Source organism: Xiphophorus hellerii, chromosome 11 (genome assembly GCF_003331165.1).
Source record: "Xiphophorus hellerii strain 12219 chromosome 11, Xiphophorus_hellerii-4.1, whole genome shotgun sequence".
Lineage (NCBI taxonomy): Eukaryota > Metazoa > Chordata > Actinopteri > Cyprinodontiformes > Poeciliidae > Xiphophorus > Xiphophorus hellerii.
Window position 1 is genome coordinate 19315290 of NC_045682.1, and position 20274 is coordinate 19335563.

At 38.6% G+C, this 20274-nt stretch overlaps 2 protein-coding genes across 5 annotated transcripts in view; one reads left to right on the top strand and one right to left on the bottom strand.

Annotated features, from left to right (window-relative positions):
* Positions 1 to 259: 259 nt before the first annotated feature.
* On the bottom strand, positions 260 to 8068 carry nherf4b (NHERF family PDZ scaffold protein 4b). Its single transcript, XM_032575591.1, has 11 exons — positions 7974 to 8068; positions 5110 to 5125; positions 4732 to 4796; positions 4426 to 4637; positions 4148 to 4352; positions 3916 to 4052; positions 3625 to 3829; positions 3345 to 3541; positions 1802 to 1996; positions 1513 to 1728; positions 260 to 1432 (listed from the first exon to the last, which is right to left on the bottom strand). The coding sequence occupies exons 1-11, from the start codon at positions 7987 to 7989 to the stop codon at positions 1400 to 1402; spliced, it is 1497 nt and encodes a 498-aa protein (XP_032431482.1). The 5' UTR covers positions 7990 to 8068; the 3' UTR covers positions 260 to 1399.
* Positions 8069 to 15468: 7400 nt separating this feature from the next.
* cltca (clathrin, heavy chain a (Hc)) overlaps positions 15469 to 20274 on the top strand; it is a 29876-nt gene continuing 25070 nt past the window's right edge. For all 4 annotated transcript variants that reach the window (XM_032575687.1, XM_032575690.1, XM_032575688.1 and 1 more), the window contains exon 1: positions 15469 to 15789. In XM_032575687.1, the coding sequence (XP_032431578.1) occupies positions 15748 to 15789 (42 nt within the window). In that variant the 5' untranslated portion in view covers positions 15469 to 15747. The remainder of the gene's footprint in view (positions 15790 to 20274) is intronic.

Genomic DNA, 20274 nt, shown 5'->3' on the forward strand with positions numbered 1-20274 from the left:
AGTATTGGTGGCTTGTTTTTTTTTGTTGTTGTTGTTTTTTTAAACTGTAGTAACACGTCTCATTGCTCAGTTTATTTTTTTTAAGACTTGTTGAAACGTTTATTTACATTTGATGACGTCTCCACTATTATTCACAACGTGACAAAAACAAATTTAAAAAAAAAAATCGTCCAGGTGATTCTTGAACATTTTGCACAAGTCGGAAGTATGTACATTCTGAATCTATTGAAATGGAGTACCTAATTCAACAATACACAAATAAACAAAATCTTGGTTTAATTTGCACATAAAAGTTTTAAACAATAAAAGGATGAAAATGATACACAAAAATAACAGCGCACCAATAGCTTTTAAAGTAAATTGTGTACATGTGTGAGCATCTCTAACCAGGGGCCCACATTGGTCCTGTAAAACTGGTACTGACCCCTGTTACAATCCCTGTGCTGAAAAGTTAACACTAAATCAGTTTCTAATGGTGGAAAAGATCTCTGACCGTCCTGATTCTATGTTGACAATAAATTAAAAATTAAGGACTAGCACTTTTAGCTTCAGCTAAGATAAGACGAGATGAGATTACAGATTTCAACCGCTGAAGTCACAAGTGGCACTTTGGCAGTCATCATTCTCTTTAACAGAAATCCAAACAACGTTTATAGATCATATGAGCATATCAAGGTCTTAAAAAAAAACTCTTGACGCCTTTGGGACGTCATCTGCCGGACAAGAGATTATTTGACCAGATCTAAAGTCAAGTGATGACTTTGAAAAGGTGGAAGTACCTAAACGTGGGAAAAAAATTTGTGGATAATATATATAATATCAGAATAATATAACAGTTTTTGAAATAGTTGAACCTTTGGTGAAGGAATGTAATTATTTATTGTAATTTCACACAACAGTATCTGTAATATCAGTTACATAACACAAGATAAACCGAAGATATATGCATTTAATAACAGAGTAAAAAAACTATAGTGCTCACTACCACCTTATTTGCTACAATCTCAGAAAATACTGGTATATAACTTTCCCAGAGTTCTTTAAAATATTTATTTACTACTTTTGTAATAGCTTTTAATAAATTGTCCAACGTGTGAAGTGTTTGTTTCCTCAGATGGTTGCTGCGAGGCAGTTCTTGTGCTATATTAAATTGAGGTAATTTATCAGACCAAAACTCTCCTTAACCTATAATACTGAACACAATGGCATTCTCATGCCATCACAAATACCATATTGTTAAAACTGATTCATTTTTAGCATGTCTTGTCAGTTTTGTTTGGATTTGCTTTGAATCCCTGGGGTGTGACAATAGCAAACGTTTCTTGCCATCTTCAGCTCTCTTTATAAAGTCTTCAAACTGGTGTATAGTGCTGGGGAAAGTCTTCAAAATTGTTCACGCTCACAAAAATGAAATCTCAAAATCGTCTTCCTCCTGCCGAAATAAAACGATTGTGCATAGTAAGGGTAGTGCTCAATAATAATTGACCATTATTGGATTTGTGATTCCCTCACCTCGCTGTCGGTGACATTAGACGCTGGTCTCTCTTCCTCTTTCTGTTTGTCATAGCTTGTCTGGTCCATAACTAATAAAGAAATACAGCTCCCTCCATTTTTCACCAGAGTAATCACATCAGCCAGATATTTCTCTTCTACATTTTTGCCATTAACTTCCAACACAACATCTCCCACAGCCAGTCCTGCTCTCTGTCCAGAACCTCCAGAACCCACCTACAGCAGAAGAGAATTGTCAATCTTACAAAACTTGCCTGTGCCTGTGAAGTACAAAAGTGCTGGTTCACACCTCACTGATGAAAGTCTCATGTCTCTGTGGGAGAGAGTCCAGACGAAAGCCGAATCCAAGTGGATCTTTTTCGACTGTGCAGAGTCTAGAACCGCTCAAGCCATTGTTTCCCTTTGGAGATAGCTCAACATTCATTTCCTCCATTTTTTTCTCAGCTGTTTCACTGTCACAGAACAGAAGAGGAGACAAGCCCAGCTGTAGGAAGAAAACAAAAGAAAATGAAGAATGGAAAGTAAATGTGGTGTGAACATAAGTTACGGTGCTGGGAAATCTGTTGTTGAACTCCGTGCTGATCCCTTCATTTGCCAATAGTCTCATTTTAATTTAAGGGAAACACACTCTTCTGCAAAGTTATAAAGTGATCAATAATAGTTATTCAGTGTCTGAGTAACTATTATCAGTTTCACAATGATTTTGTTTGGGGTTTGGCAACTTTTTACAACTTTTCTGTACAACCTATTTAAAAAATGGATTAATTGCTTCGATGGTTGGTTAGCTGGTTGGTTAAAATGCCTGACTGTTGGTTGGTTGCTCTGTTATTCTGGTGGTTGGTCAGTCTTTTTTATTTGGTTGGTTAATCTTGAAATTGTCTTCCTGCCGAAAATAAACAAGAATGTGCAATAAAGAAGTATAGTGCTACGTTGGTTAGTTTGTAGTCCATTTTCTTGATTTGTTAGTTGCTTGTTTGTTGGTGGGTTGGTCAGTTGGCTGTTTGTGTGAGGATTTAGGCTTCTGTGTTGATTTTTGGTTCATTTAGTCCCCATATACAGTACAGACCAAAAGTTTGGACACAACTGTGTGTCCAAACTTTTGGTCTGTACTGTAGGTGTGTTTTGCCCTTGATTGTTCCCAGCTGTGTCTCAAATTCCCTGATTACTCCCTGTGTATTTAACCTCACCTGTGTCCCCTGCTCCCTGTCGGATCCTTGTCTTGGTTTGTTATATGTCTTGTCTCTGTCCTCGTTGTCTAGTTCTGCTCCAGTTGCTACCAGTACTTGAGTTCCTTGCCTTATTGCCCACCTGTGCTGCCTGGACTTTTTGCACCCTTTGAGATCACCATTAAAACAATCATTTTGCACTACTACCTGGGTCCTGCCGCATATATCCTCGCCACCATCAACCCATTTCATGACAGTTTGGAGCTTTAATTGTTTGGTAATTGAATGAATCATTCAACCATAAAATTGGTAGGACTTAACCCAACATGTATTTGAATTGGTGATCGTTTCAAGGTAGATGCTACCTACTGGAGAGGCAGCAGTCTCACAACTCTGAATAGGGTCATGTGGGTCCAGAATATAAATGGACTTTCAGGCACTTTGTTGTTGGCAGTTTGTTACAAATGGTGAATGGCCTTCTTATAATCTTTGCTTAAACAGAAGATAACATTTTAAATATCCAGTCAAAATCCATAAAGCCTTTCCTCAAGCCCGTTGCACTATTCCTTTAGATCAGTTTGAGAAATTACAAGAAATCTGGATCTGCAATTTAGGGATTGCCCAAGACTTCCAGACCCTGTCGAGGATGAGATAAGAGATTCTCACCTGGTTGTAAAATCCCAACCCAGACTGGCTAATTGTGGTGATGAAGACTTGCTTTCCACTTAGTCTCACTCTTTCCACAATCTCATCGTGTCTGAGCGAATCCACTGACTCTCCATTGACCTCCAGCAGGATCTCTCCATCCTGCATACCTGCCCTCTCTGCTGGACTGCCACTGTCCACCTCACGCAGAACATGATCTGTTGAATAAAGCAAACCTAAGCCTCAAAAAGGCAAGCAAGGTTTCCTTAAATTTCAGCTTTCACTATTTTCTTCCTCTCACAAGTGTTTCCTGATGATGTCTTCTCCAGCCGGAGAAGAAATCCATATCCTTCTGGCCCAGAGATTAGGCGGAGCTTTCTGGCACTGAAGGGCAGTTTGTTGGGTGCAGCCATGGCGGGCAAAATGGGCATCTTCCTTTGCATGTAGATCTTCTCACTCTCACTGTCTATCACCAGGATTGTGATGCTATTTCCACATTTGTTCATCTATGACAAAACGGAAACAATAATTTTTAAATTTATAGTATTATACTACTATACAGTATTTAAATATAATCTCACGTAGTACAAACCATTCGACTGAGGGCAGAGTGTGTAAGGTGGGACACCATTACTCCGTTCATCCACACCAGGTGATCTCCCTTGCGGACTCCTGCCTTTTCAGCCGCACCACCTTTCACCAGATTCACTGAGAAGTGACCTTTCTCTCCTTCGATGCAGACACAGGAGAATCAGCCAACCTCAACAAAACAGCTATCTAATCTTGAACATTGGACCGGTTGTGATTGCCAGGAGATGAGTTACCTTCTAAGGCAGTAAAGCTGATACCTAGACCTGAGCCAGGCTCCTTGGTGATGTGGTAGAGTCTGGGTGGCTTGCAGGGTTCTTCGTCGAGGATCCTTGACAACAATCTGAGGTCCTGACCTCTTGTCACAGCCTGCTCATACTCCTCGCCGTCCAGTACCAACATGCATAACTGCTGTCCACTAAGCTTAATCTTCCTAGCAACCTAATAGATCAAGATAGAAAGTATGATTTGGCTCAAATCAAGAGTGAGTGACCTCAGGAGAACGTGAGCTTACCTCAGCGTGGGGAACATCATCAACGTAGCAGTTGTTGACCTCTAGAAGTCTGTCTCCATCTCGAAGGCCACCACGTGCTGCGATGCCCCCTAGAACCACGTTTCTAATCACGTGTCCATGGCGATCTCTTTCCACCCGCAAGTTGAAGTCATAGGTCTCCCCTTCTTCTCTTTTAAGAACACACATGCGTGGCCTGGGAATCCACACAGAGTCTGATTTAAAAGAAGAAAAAATGCTCAGTTTCAAAGAGTAAGTCTTCTTTATGGTATGTTGTGCAGCAGTTTGAAGAAAAAAAAAGCTGCATACCTATGCAGTCTGTGATGACCATGGCAGGGTTATCAATTCCCTCTTTTGGATCAAATGTAAATTTTCTTTAGGACAAGAATGAATGAAATGTAAATGAAATGTCATAGTATTCGAGTTTACGGCAACCCTGAAATGTTCATGCTAAACCAAGTAATACACTGCTTACAGATATCGTAATATGATGCAAAAAGTCTTATTTCTGTTCAGTTCTTTTTCTGGTTGTTATATTCTGTAAAAAGAACTAGTCAAATTGTCTAACTAAGCCATTTCCCTTTCAATTAATGATAACCCAAGTCTGAGGTTTAAATAAGAGCCGGGCAGTAAATTAGTGTTCAGACTATATTATAACAAATGGAACAAACAAGAAAGGTGACTTACTCTGTCAGCATGACGACTTCCAGCACACCATGAAAAACAAAGAACACAAGAGATGAATGACTTTGGCTGCATGAAACTCACATTATAAAACTCTTTATCTGCACATCTCCTGATGAAAAGATAAGGGGATTTATATAATACAGTTTACCTTTTAAATTTTTAACCAGCACTTTCAAAATATTATAGCTTGCAACACTACATACACACACACACACACGCACGCCACACACACACACACACACACACACACACACACACTCATTACGTATCAACTATGATATGACAATGCTGATGTAACTGGACCTTAAGGCTCTGGTTATGTCTACCTAATAGCACAGCCTCATTCTTACACTACTGGTTATATCTAAGCTTTCACCAACATACATGTTGACTTTGACTAACAAGTGTAACTCCATAAAACTGGGATTGACTTTATTTCGTGATCTTTGGTCTTTGTCCCTTCTAAACACCTGGAGAGATTGCAAAATATGAACTCTGTTGGAGTAGCAATGTCCCAAAATAAATCAGGAAATATCTGGATTCGGATTGGAGCTACGCTCTTTGTATAGTGGGGTTAAACACTACCAGAACAAATTCAGTCAGATTATACAGAGACCATCTGTGAGCATCGATTTCAAAGTCTTCCTGCAGATTATCAATTAGATTACAGCTGCAGTTTGTAACTTATAAAACATGTTTTTTATATATATATTTGTTAAAATTATCATCATTTCATCAGAGTAAGTCAGATGATCTGTGAAAAATCAAGCTCCTCTGCCTTCTCTCAGTGCTCCCATTACTAATTGCAGAATACGCCACTCAGTCAGAAACAACCAATCAGAGCCAGGGGGAAGGTCTTAGCGCTGACAATCACTGCAGTGCTCACTGCTTCCCCTTGCTCTCTGCTGTGCTGCAGCTGGTTCAACACAACATAGCTTGCCATGAATGCTAAGGCTAGGTAGCATGGCCATCGGTGATGACCGTTTTCCTGGAACAGTAAGTTGCTTCTCCGCCATTAACACATTGAGCAACATTGATTGACAGCACTAAAACCCTCCTTCTGGATCTGATTGGATGTTTTTCACCGGGAGTGGTGCATTTCTTCAGCCTAATATTAGTTTTCTCTTTTAAATAAATTTGCAAAAAACTTTAAAAAACTTTGCTCCACATTGTCGCAATAGAATACTTGTGTGTAGAATCTTAATGAAAAGATTAATTTAATATAGTTTGGAATAAGACTGTATCAATCAAGTAGTCAAGTTTATTTGGTTAGCACACTTCAGCAACGAGGTAGTTCAAAGTACTTTACGTCATAAAAACACAAGAATAGAAAGTCATAAAAACAACATGCAACCAAAGAAACTTTACATTTTGACAAGTACCATAATCAGAATAATACACATCAAATACTGTATGTTACTCATTGTTCAATTTATTATGTTTCCAAAGGTGGGAGCCTTGATTTAAAGGAACTAGGTATTTTGGCTGTTTCGCAGTTTTCTGGAAGTTTGTTCCAGGTTTATGGTGCATAGAAGCTGAATGCTGCTTCTCCTCATTTGGTTCTGGTTCAGGGGATGCAGAGCAGACCAGACCCAGAAGACCTGAATGGTCTGGAGAGTCGATACAACAACAGAACATCTTTGCTGTATAGTGGTGCTAAAACATTCAGTTATGTATAAACTAACAACAGTATTTTAAAATATATTCTCTGAGCTATAGGGAGACAGGATTTTAAAAGGAGAGATGTTCTTTATCTTCCTAATTTTAGTGAGAACTCGAGCAGCAGGGTTCTGGATTTCTTTTGTGATGAGGATGATATGTTCAGGGAATGTGCAGTGTTATTTCCCACTACACACAAAGTTTTGTATGTTGGCCAAAATGTTTAAAAATCGTGACTGAACAGAACATGTATGCTGTGTCATCCAGACTTGGGTTGCTCTTTTGACGTCTTACACTTACTCCTTGATCCTTTTGAGGCTTTCATAGAATATCTGGAATTTACACTGAGATGAAACTACTCACATTCACTAATTAATTGACTTTTTAAGACAGTTGATTGCATGAGATTCAATTTAGGAGTGTCCAGATTAGAAGAATATCAATCTTAGGTAAGCCACCATGTTTTTCGGTTGTTTTGTTTGTCATGTAAAAATTCCAGGGAAGAAGATTAGTTTGTTACTGCATTGTGACAAAATGGGTAATAGTTGGTTCGAATACTGTTGCGAGGTGCTGTGGACATTTGTATTTGTCTTCCACATGAAAGGAGATGATAGGAAAATGCCAGCAGTGTCACACTGAGCTGTCACTGTGGCCTTATCTAACAGTCCAACATGGTGTTGAAACAAAATTTCTGCCTTTCTGACAGAGCTAAGAGTTACAAATGCTAAACAATGTTCGGCTCTTTCAACAGATCAGTGTCACTCCACTCAGGCACCTCTGGACTGCTAATGGGTCACTGTTTGCTTTTCCTCTCATAAACCTCCTTTTCAATCCTTATGTAAGGGGGAAGCCCAAATACAATGGTAGCTAATATTGTGTACAGCTGGGGAGTTTGTACTTTAAATAGGTATCATTTTTTTAAAAAAAAGAAAGAAAAAAAAACAAAAGTCCAATTAGCAACATGTAAAAATATTTTTCAGCAACTGTGAATGCAATCAGAGGCAATCAAGTGAAACTATGTTTTATCAAGGCATTATTCCTGTGCAGCACTATCAGAATAATGGGAAAACAAACAAAAAGAGCACTGTCTGGAGAAGATGAGGGGTATAAAAAAATGAACAAACCGGATAGACATGAATGGAATTATTGATACAGTAAAGCCATAAGACAAGCATGTAAAACAACCAAATAAACTCATGCCTTACCTTCACCTGAGCTCATGCTGTGCTTCTGTCACGTCAGGTCAGCAAACCCTCACAGAGGGATGGACCTTTGTGGTTGTATGTGCAGAGACTCCTCCCTCTGAGGGTTACTGTTTAATCAGACTGGGATGTTTTGAGCACACATGTCAGTGCCACATTGTTCTGTAGACAAAACACACAGGACACCTCAAGGAAAGTTACAGATCATTGTTCTGCCGCAGTTACAGAATTACAACCCAGAGTGGCTGTCAGGGTCAGGGCCTGTCTGCTGCTATGTTGATTTTTCACTAATGTTCTCTAGCAAACATCTGAGGCCTTGAATATTCCTGGAACTGTTCGATTTATTCTAGGATTAAATTACAAAAAGGTGGATTGTAGTATTTGCTTTCAGTTTTGCGTCAAGGTATGTGCAGGAAATGATCTAAACTGTCTTGAATCTAAATTTTGCGTCGAGATAGGAGGAGGATAAAACTCAACGTAAGCCTAGAACTGTTGAAGCGTGAAAACAGACGTTGACACAGAAAGAAAACAATAAACAATATGTTGGTTTATTATCAGCTTAAGTGGGACAAAACTTGGCCCAGAAACATCAAACTTTCCCTGGAACATTTTGAGGTCAAAGAAAACGCATTCTTTGTGAGAGAGGGATACAGCCAATACAAGCAGGCTCCTCATTCCACTGAACACGAGTTTTTTCCTAGGGGATTCATTCCATTGCTGGTCAGACAGTCAAACATGTAACCAACAGAAGCCACAGTGAAAGAAAACGTTAATGGCTACAAAAAGAAAGATGTTTTGTCTGCAGCTTGCAAAGGGATACTAACCCAAATGTTAATGGATGAGCTGTAAAAATTTTATTCTGATTATTACCCCATGAAAATTTCATCTTTAAAACCCTAAATTCATATTTTTTTGTTCGAGAGTTTATGAAAACGTATAAAAATTATCTTAAACAAAATTTATTTCAATTGAATTTTTTTCATTTTTTTTAATATGAAAAGCTTCATTTGCGACTATGTCACTTTTGTAAACTTGACCAAATTATTTCACATGGCAGAGCATTTTATATAAAAATCATTGTCTTTAAAAATAGTAATAAACGTTGTTACAAGATCACAGAGGTGAGTCATCAGCACAATACAGACAATGATATGGTCTAATTTATATTGGGAAGTGTACTTTATACTGTAGAATTAAAAGTTAGTATTTTGTTGAAAATTATTCATTGAAGGTCGATTAATTCATCCCGCCACTAGATGGCACCAAACTCCAAACTAAGTCTGGTGATTGGCCACACGATTGCGCTTCTCTCTGTTTAAATTACTTGAATATATTTGAAGTTGATTTAACTGTGTTTTCTATTTCTTGGCTAAAGTGTATGTTTATCAACAGGAAGCTGCTAAACACATAAGGTATTAATTTAGCCTCAATAAGCAGCTGTAGCCACATGCTAATGATTTTCTAGCCTGTTCCTGTTCGTTGGTAGCTTCAGACTGACTGGTTTCAAATCTTACATCAAAATTTCATGTTTCTATTGGACCTTCTCAACTCTGACATTAATTCCCTTTGCCAAAATGTACTTCTGTATGCTTCAGAGTTGAACAGGGCTACACACACAGTCAATTAGTAACTTTCCTTCAACCAGGGTTCAAAGGTTAAGCTATATTGGGCCGCATATGACTGAAGAGGAATAGTACAAATATAGAAGAAATACTGGAAGTTCAAAAAGATTGATTGTGTGTTTCTAGCTTCAATGTACAATGTTTTGGCAGTGACAAAAGTGTTGTATTTTGTAGACTTGATCTATATGTTTCTATACAGAAGAGTAATGAAAATGTTACGTAAGATTTAAAGACTTTTATTTGTAACCCCATCCATTCTTGTCTTATTGGTGTGAGTTATTTCTTGGCTTCTGTCTTCATCTGCTTTTAGAGAAATTACCCTGTGTTTTTTCTTGTGACACAGAGCTCCATCATGCTTCAAAATACACATTATAGCCATGTGAATTGAAAAATTGATGTTTGAGGACATTTTGGTCCCAGTACTTCTTCATGATATTGTTTCTGGGCACGCCAGACGTGTATTGCAGGAAGGCGCTTCAGTGTTGGTAGAATACAAGAATCAAAGTGTAATCTACAGTAAAAGGGAGGATTTATCAGAAACCAGTCTTCTGCTGCTCATCCTTGAACTCTGCAGAGTTTCAGTCTGTCCTTGAGGTTTTATTGGACAAAAGTGAGTCTTTTACTATCCATCTTGTCACGAGACAGTAGTCTAAAAGTCTCTGACTCACTGTGCATACAGATACTGTCACTGTTAAGTATCAACATAATGGTAGAGCAAGTTTTGTTTATTTGTCCAGCCATGGCAAATCATATTGCCCACATGTGGTAGGGCAGCTTTGCACTAAGATATCCATAGAATGTTTCCTAATGCTTTGTTGACTTTATTCTTAATCACGGCTGTATCTGGAATCAAAGTAGTCAGCAGCAACCCCAGGTAGACAGACACCAGACCACCACCCTATAGAGTAGCCATATGACACAGAGGCAGGTGGGCAGCAAAGCCTGAGAGGCACAGAGAGAAACACTGGGTACTAAATCCCCCATAACCATCTCTGGCAATCCACAACAGCCAGTACTCAGAGAGATCAAGGAAGGAAAGTCACCGTGCCATCCTACCTGATCGGTCAGTCGCAGGGAGGTTTACAGAGCAATAACCCCACTGTGCCAGCTCACAGACAACTCTGAGCATGCCTAATAGCCACAGGTTGCAAGCCAGGAACCACCTATGCTGCAACATGGCACAAGCTCCCAGGAACAAAAGAGGGCCATGCTCCCCTGCACACTCCCCCCTCACGACACTGGAGCATGCTTTTTCATTTAGTCTCAGCTAGGTCCTTGTATCTGGCAATGATAGCATGTATGCTACTGTTAATCACTGTCTTTTTTATTGAGTTTTTTTTCCTTTAGTACATACAGTTTGTGAGTACAAAGAAGTGTATCTAACACATACATAAAATAATACACACAGAGAAAATAATCCCTCCAAAGTAATCCCATTTAGCCCACCCAGGTCACTGCCTAGTGGGTCCACCCACTACATTCCTATCTCTGACAGAAACGGAACACATTTTAATAAAATTAATTAACTTAATTAATCTGGAGCCTTATTGTATGTTTTGAAATGAGTCAAGAAAGGGTCCCCATGTTTTTTCAAATTTACCAGTTGCGTGTTGAAGAGAATATCTAATCCTTTCCAGTTTTAAACACGACATAAGGTCACATAGCCACTGTTTATGAGTTGGAGGGGCAGCACCCTTCCACCTGGTCAGAACTGTGCGCCTCGCTATCAGTGAGCAAAATGCCAGGGCCCGCCGCCTAGAGGCCGACAAAGGCAACCCCCCACCACTGAACCCAAAGAGAGCCAAGAGGGGGCCAGGTGTTACCACCACCCCGGCCAACCCTGACATCGTACGAAAAACATCTGTCCAGAACTGACCAAGAGCGGGGCAGGACCAGTACATATGAACTAGTGTGGCTACAGCAGTTTTGCATTTGTCGCAGTATGGGGTGACTTCTGGATAGAAACGAGACAGTTTGCTTTTGGAGAGATGGGCTCTATGTACTATTTTGAACTGAATGAGACAATGGCGCGCACACAGAGACGTTGTATTCACCAGTTTAAGTATAGAGTCCCATGTCTCATCTGGTATAGATATATTCAAATCTTCTTCCCATGAAGTTTTAAGTTCAGGTGAGGAGGTCTCTTTCATACTCAACATTTTATCATAAAGCCAAGAAACCAGCCCTTTACGAGTCGGGTTCAATAATAGGATGGTTTCCAATAGTGTAAACTCTGGCAGAGAAACTGAGCCTGATAGGTGAGACTGAATAAAGTTTCTGGTTTGCAAATATCTAAAAAAATGGGATTTAGGTAAACCATATTTAGTGCTAAGTTCCTCAAAGGATGCCAAATTCTTCTCTAAAAAAAGGTCCTTAAAATAAGTAAGCCCCCTCCGGTGCCACTCTAGGAACACCCCATCCTGAACAGATGGTTTGAAAAAATGGTTAAGTGCAATTGGACTTAAGAGGGAAAAGTCATGAAGTTTAAAGTATTTCCTAAATTGGCCCCATATTTTCAGTGAGTGTTTCACTACAGGGTTTGAAATAGCGCTAACTGAAGAGAGTGAAAGTGGGGAACAGAGCAAGGCAGGAATGGATATATTGTTACCACTGCGCAGCTCCATAGCCACCCAGTCAGGACAGTCACCCAGGTTGTAGTAGAAATACCAAAACACTGAGCATCTAAGGTTGGCGGCCCAATAATAAAACCGGAAATTGGGGGAGGCAAACCCCCCCTGCTGTTTAGGTTTTTGGAGTTGTAATTTATTAAGCCTTGGGCGTTTACCCTGCCAAATAAAAGACGAGAGAGTCGAGTCTAGCTCATTAAAAAAAGTATTAGGAATAAAAATAGGTAATGCCTGAAAGAGGTATAAAAATTTGGGCAGTATATTCATTTTAATTGAGTTGATACGTCCCACAAGGGACATGGAAAAGGGCGTCCACTTTGTGAGGGATCCCTTCACTTGGTTCAACAGTTGAATCAGGTTCTCTTTGAACAGGTTTTTATGTTTTGCATGTATGCTACTGTGTACATGCTATCTGATACTTTTTCACTTTTGTCATTTTTGTAAAAAAAAAAGGCAAAAGTGAAAAAGTATCAGGACAAAATGTGTAGATTTATAGACAATTTTATATGACTAAATAATCAACATTCCACTAAATATGGTCAGTGGAAAAGCAGACAGCTTTCCAAATCCAATCTGAAAGCCAAGAAAACTAATCACAACAAATTTAAAATACTACAAGTAAGTCCAGCTCAATGAAAAATACAATATGAAGAAGTGTTGAGTGACTTGTGGCGACTGTATGTTTTTAACATTAGCACAATGGAAGGGATGATAGATCTTCCCCAATTAACTTAAATCTGTAAGATGACAGACAAAAAAGAACTCAAAAAATGTGGCCTTTTTGCTTAATCTGAACCTTCTTAACAGGGAACAAATGGATGTGCAAAAGAGAGAGTAAGGGGAGAAAACAGAGAACAGAGGACCCATTAGGTCTTTTTTCATTCTTGGCTCAGGATCCAAGTGTCAGTCCCACTCAGTCATCCTTGGTGGTATCCTCTCAGCCAAAGGAAGATGCAGAGCTCCCATCTGTGCTTTAATCCTGGCTAAAGCACAATGGAGTACTGTGGCAGCCAAAACTCTGTATAGTTACTACTGAATATAATTCACAGGATTTGCTGCCCATCTATCAGATCTGAGCCTGGCTGCACATTGACCTGAAGGACAGAGACTTTAAAACTTCAACTGTACCTCTTGTTTTTATTAAACTTGAAGTTAAAACCTGTCAAAGGAAGCAAGTGCAGCTTTCTCGTAGAGAGACCGAAGGTGACACACATTGGTTCTCTATGAGTGTCTGTGTCTGCCAGTTTCCTTGGCCTGTGAATCCATGGCAACAGCAGCATGAATGGGCCATTTGGGGCAGCCTTCACTGGACGCTGCATCTGAATCACACTCATTTAACGGATTGAATAAAAAGCTTATGCACAGGTGATGATAAGGTGAATTACTTTATAAGGCTTGGGGTGAAGTGGGGAAAGAGGAGTCATGACTAATGTTTTTATTTCAGGATTTCAGTTCCTTGGCTAGAAGATGCAAAAAGATCAGATGACATATATTTAGATGATGTAGATGTTTTTACATTTCAGCTTTAACATCCACTATAAAGTGATTTTTAATTTCAGGTATTATTGCCAGTGTTGTCATGGCTGATAAGTCTCTTTGACTTCAAATGAAGAATTGGAACGCCACCTATCAAAGTTGCAGTCCCCGTTTTAAGTCGGGGGGTTGGAGAGTATTGTTCCAACTTGGCATAGAAAGTAGAGCAGCTCTTTACCCTGATGAGTTTTGTTGTTTCTTTCCTTGTACTTTCTAGATCTGGAGAAGGCTTGCTACTATGCAGATTGAAATATTTTGTGATGGACTCTGCAGGAGCATGGGTTGCATTTAAAGGATATCCAGTCCTTACATCCCCAAAGGAAGAGCAGTGTACACAAAGTAGAATTTTTGTTAGGAGCGACTTAAAGTCCACGAAGGCTATTTCTTGTCAACCGCACTGTTTACTGTGCTCATGGTCTTGACATGAAGCTTGTCTGGTTTGGTAAATTTGGGGTTCCAAATACGTCAGAAAGAACAAGATTCTGGATGCAAACTACTTAAATAATCTTCTTCCACAGAGTGGCTCGATTCAGCTTTAGAAATAAGATTTTTAAAGAAGTCTGTTATCTGGGAGGAACTCACAGTAGAGTCACTGCTGTTTCACATCGAAAGGATTCAGTTGAGGTGGTCTGGACGTCATATGAAAGGGCCTTCTGCTCTTTCCTGTAGAGAGCATGTCCCACAAGGAAGAGTAAGCATTTTTGTCTAATTGCAGAACTGATTAATACTCTCTGTTATTGTTTACATAACCTTTCCAGTGGCGTGTTCCTTTGTGCCTTGGTATTTCTCTGGTTTTCAGCAGAAATAAGATACTTTACTACATTCTTATCATAAAATCTGAGGAGTTTGTTTTTTGTTGATTTTTGTACTGAAATGCTTGCTGACCTTTCTGACCTTTGTTGATGTCAATGCTGAAGCACCACAAATGTAGCTGTCAACCACACACAGATGACAAATGCCATGTACTCACTTTCCTGCAAACTCTACTTTTTCAGAAGTCATGACTGCTGGGTCATCAAAATAAGGTCTTTACGTACGGGTCTCAGCAGTCAGTTATACATTGTGTAATAATGTCACATCCTCTGCCAAGAGAAATTGTGGATGTAAAAAAGGGAAACGAATACTACCAAGTCTCGCTCCACCTTACAGATATAGTATGTTTGTGTTCAAACATTTAAAGTAGTAGCAAAACATTTTTAGTGAAGGTGAGATCCATCTATGTAACCAAAGGTAATTTTCTGCACTTGCACATGCATCTATATTTAATAATTGGACGGTGTGAGCTAATATTTCGCACATTAAGCATTTCTTCAAAGTGAACCACTTTATTGTTTTTAAGCCCATAATGCATCTGCGTAAAAAAGAAAATGCCTAACACCTGGTTCAAAAAAAGTTGCACGTCTTGTTTGGGTTTGAGTGATTTGATTGGCTACAATCCCTACACACCGCGAGGTAATGACGTTAATTTACAAAGACGAATGATGTGGCAAAAATCAAAGGGCGAATAGAAAGAAGTAGTTCCACTTTTACATCTGTAATCGCATACTAAAGCAATAAAGTCCAACCTTTCTGCTTTTAGATTTTAACACAACGATGTTTACTGTGGATTAGTAAAAATCCAACTTAAAATATTATTTAGTTAGAACATAATGCACTTTTTAAAGAAGTGTGACATGGTATTCATCCGCCTCGTCGACTGCACTTTCATTTCCGGGATGTTTTCTCTGCTGACCAACCTCCATCGCCATTGCAGGTCCAGGGAGTCGGTGTAGTGGCAGTCGGTAATTAGCCGGGGAAGCACCTCAACCGAAAGCTGACGGGACGAATGAAAAGTACCCTCACACCGGCAACACACTCTGTGGAAGGTTTCGAATCATTTGAGAAGTGGGTTTTAGAGTAGAGCCTCCCTGGCTGTCCGGCTAGGACCTGTGAGAAGCAGCAGCCTTAGTTTGTTAGCATTAGAAGAAATCGGAGGAGGGTGACAGGGGAACCGCCATGGCTCAAATCCTTCCTATTCGCTTTCAGGAGCATCTACAGGTACGTGGAGAAACTAATGAATGACATGCTTGTCTAGCGAAGTTTGTCTTTCTTTACCACCTGTAATGTGATGAGCTGTAGTTTCAGAGACTTTCTGAACTGAAGTTTGAGATTGCTAGCAGGCTAGGTTAGCTTTTGGGAGCTATGCTAACTAGCTTGACAGGGTGGATGACGTTTATCTGAACTAGCATCTAGCAAGTTTGCTAACACACCGAGTAGACGCATTTGCTCTCAATTCAACCAGCAGTCCCTGATATAACGGCATAACTCCTAAAAATTTAATTGACAGTTACCAACTTTATTCCAAAGTTTTTTTTTCCGACAACTTATCCGTCCTTGACGGCATTATTGAATGGCAGCAATTGTTAGAGTACATACAGATGTAATTTTTAGCTGTCAACCATAAATCTTTTCCAGAGTTATAGACGTAGCTGTTGCATAATTGTTTTATGATCTTAATTAACACAATTAGCTGCACGTTTGCTTGTAACGCGTTAAGCACGGTGAAGGGGGAGAAGGTAAAATCTAATCTTACTCGAGTATTTTTATTCGAAAGAGTTTCGTGGCTCAGAAGCATATCATCATGGCCAGTGGTAGAATGGGTCATGTGGTATCGGACTATTCAAGTCAGGTGTATTGTCCATGTTGGCTGAGGCCGGTTTACCCACCGAGCTTTTTGAGTCAAACGGCTTAAAAAAAATCAGTGAAACAAACTGCCATGTAGGTTTTACTCAAAGTAAAAAGTAGCAACATGACTTCTTTTTTTTTGTGGTTCTGCAGTGTTTCTTGTGAGGTTACTCGTACCTCCTGTTTTATAAGGCCACACCTTTACTATCTCCTGATTAAAGCAAGTTGTCGACAAAGGTATCAAAATAAGGCAGCAATATGCTGTTTTTCTAGATTTAAAACATTAGGAATTAAAGTTTTTCTATCAAAATTAAGAGGTATTGCATCTACTTCAACTTGCTTTAATACATATTTCAGCTTCATAGCTATACAACAATCAGAATGGGGAGCTTTCCGCTGAAGTATGAACTTGAACTACACAAATGTTATATAGGTACTGCAACCCCCTTCACTGTTGTATGTACATCAGACATTGACCCCTGAGAAGAGGTCAAGGTTGGGCACAGCTCACCTTTAAAGAAAAAAAAAAAAACAGTTCTGTTATATCCCTTTCCACAAAAATTGATGCAAATCACAATTCCCATGGGAATTTTAGGATAAATTACTGTTACTTTTCAATGCAGGTGAATGTTGCGTGTGTTTGAGCTCGCTTTAAAAAGTAACTAAATGTCTTCCTAAAAACAAGTGAATTGTCAAGTATTCATCTTGCCTATTATCACAGCATTTGAGTTAATATGTGGGCCTGTCACAGCAGGCTATATGGAGGCTGGGCTTCACAAAACTGTGCAGAGAGCTTTTGTATTCAGTTACAATAGAAAAAAAATATTCTAGAATAATTTTTCACTTGTTTAAAGCACTTTGATTGCAGGAGGGGATTTGAACAGAAATTAACACAAAACTACTTTATAGATTAATCTGGAGCACTGCTCTGATGCTGCTTTCCTCTTAAATTGTTCTGTTTGCAAACTATCAATTTTGATTTCCTTTCAGATTAAGATAATACTTTCTCATGAAACTGAAAGTTGCTTAGTTATTTTTTTCCTCCTGATTTGAACCATAAATAGTTCATTCATTCCCTTTTGTTACTTCCCAGTTGGTTCTGATTTGCTTAGACTTTCCCCGATTATCATGTTTCGTGGGTCTCTATTTTCTCGTGACAAATCAGCTCCCAGGAGATCATTGGTAGTCATCACTAATTCATGATATGCATATGCTATTTCATACATGTTTCAAAACTTTCATTTTAACTGGTTTTGATGTGAAAGGAAATGTGCCCTCAAATGTCCCACTACCTTTTTTTGTCTGAATTTTTGAATGTTGGTTTGTTGGGAGATATAGTTGGTTAACCCTTAATTTCACCAGGCAAAACATTAACAGCAATTTTGTGTTTACAATGTTTGCCTGAAAGTGTTAAAACACTGAAAAAGGGAGAGGAAAAAAATACTTTAATTGTTTTGCAGAATACATTCATTCTGCAAAACTATTAGATATATTTTTTGTCAACAATGGCTTGTTTAATGGTCTTTAAAAATAAGGATATGTATTAATACTGAGTAGGCCCTCTTGAAAGTAGCTGTTTGATCCTCTTAAAACTATATGCTAAATGCATAGTATGTAGACATGAATATTTCTGGTAATTTTTCTATAATTTTGGATTTATAATGCAGTGATATTTGTTGTAATCTGCATAAATCTATTAACAGAGAATATTACTGTTCTTACATTTGAGCATCTGTTTTCAAGGTATTGAATATGAACTACATTGTGGACTTTTAAAGTTTCTTTCTAAAATGAAAAAATAATTGAGAAGAGAGTTTGTACAGTTAAATATCACTTGAAGCTTGAAGAAATTTCTGCATCCTTATTGGTGAAGTCCTGGAGAAAGAAATCATCTTTATCTGAAGAGATTTAATGAGATATAATTTGCATCTCATGTTAACATTTCGGGGTGTATGGAGCTCACTGGTATATTGAGATAAATGCTGATTTCTTAGTTTTAACACAGAAAGTCTCAGTCAGCAAAAAATGTTGTTCTTTGGCTACTCTATATCTCCCGTTTCCTGCTGTCTGTTACTCTCCAAACTCAGCAAGCATGCCTATTGTCATCCGGTCAACATGCATAGCTTGCACTTTTATAAATCATCCATTTTTATATATTATATGTCAGATTGAAGTTAAAGATGTTTAATTGGCGCAGTGTCGTTTTAATTGGTTGTATCTTAGTTTTATGCTGCTCACAAGACTTTTCCCCCCATTATTATCCTGGTGGTAAGAAAAGTTATCTTTAGTGTTGCTCATATTGTTGGATTTTTCATTGAGTAATGTATTAAAAAAATTACACAGTTGTTTATTTGTAGGTAAAAGGTTGGGATAGAAAACTGCTTAACATTAGGAAAATTAAGGGAAATGTTCAATGAGTGTTTGAACACTCATTGAAGTTAGGACTGGTCTTTAAGTGTCGTTCCCTCCGTTTTGTTCTCTTAAATCTCTACAAGCTGGTTGATTCTGTTTCGTCATGGGAACAAAATGGCCATTGCAAAGAAATTCCCATATCCCAAGTATTTGAAAAGTCAAGTTTACTTTTCAAGGGAAAACAACAATATGTTTTGTGTCAGGAAGAGACAAATCTGTCCAGTTCCCACATTAAAAAAGCCTATAATTACAAGTTGCATTAACATTACTTTTCTGTGCTTAAATCAGAGTTTATAAGTATACACAGTAATTTGTTGTTTACAAAAGTTGTTTTTTATTTCCACACAACATAAGGAGACAACACAAGTTCACAAGCATAAGTGTTTCTGAAAATCTAACCTGCTGCTTGAGTTTCTTTGTATTTAAACCACTGGGAGATCTGCTAGTTGTACCAAGCGTTTATAATGTCCCATTACAAATGTCAGTGTTGCACTTTGAACAATGTTTGTAAATGACCAGCTGATAACTCGTGACAGGCTGGTGAGGATGTTGATTTGCTGAACACTTGACATTCTTCAGGACTTGCCTAAATGTTGTTTGAGATAAAGGAAACGGATCTTTTCAAGCCACCTCTCTAAAACTGACCTGAAGTAGAGTTTAAAACGCGCGTTTTCCTTCCTACTTGTCACCTGACTTCATCTGACACTAATGGCAGCTCTTCTCTCTCGTGTCTGGCTCAGTCCCCTCAGTAGCTCACTGTAGAGGAGTCATTATTGTGCAGCTTTTTTTTTTTCTTTTTTAAACTAGCTTCTGTACACAATGGGTCCCTAGCTTCCTGTTGTAGTACATTGCACCGAACTGCTGCAAGCCTCAGCACATAGCATAGCGTATCCTTTCCTGCCCTTCCTTGAACTTTACATGTTTGAAACATTAACAAAGCTTTTTTTTTTAATGCTGAGCAGTCCTGTACAGTCATTAGTATCAGAATTAAAGGTCATATTAATAGAATCTCAACTCCAGTTTCAAAGAGATCTTCAGTAGTGGCTGATATTTCATCTGTCTTGTTACAGTTGACATTTTAAACTCTCTAGTGTCTTATTTTAGGTTTGTGTATTCTTTGTAGATTAAGTAGACAATTACCTTCATTGGGCTATTTCCTTCTGGCTCATTAATCATATTCTGTAAGGCATTACAAGCATTACATTCAGCAGAAGGGCGATTTCTCTTCCTAAAACAACAAAAGTATAAAATATCAAAGAAACAAAATGGCCTACATCATATCATCCAAGATCTGAATGAATGGCTGACATGCCTCTGTAGAACATGCAAGCTTCTCGCATCTTTTTACACTTTGTCTTCACTGACCCAACTTGAAATTCACTGATGCTGTAAATGGCTGGGGTGCACCGGACTGAATTTTATAAAAAAAAAATTGACAATTGGCTG

Bases quoted from the DNA above. Each gene is read 5' to 3' on its own strand.
- nherf4b (XM_032575591.1), bottom strand. The intron at 4,053-4,147 runs GTAACTCATCTC...TCTGCATCGAAG, and splicing joins CAGCTTTACTGCCTTAGAAG to GAGAGAAAGGTCACTTCTCA. The intron at 3,830-3,915 runs GTTTGTACTACG...GTTTTGTCATAG, and splicing joins ACTCTGCCCTCAGTCGAATG to ATGAACAAATGTGGAAATAG.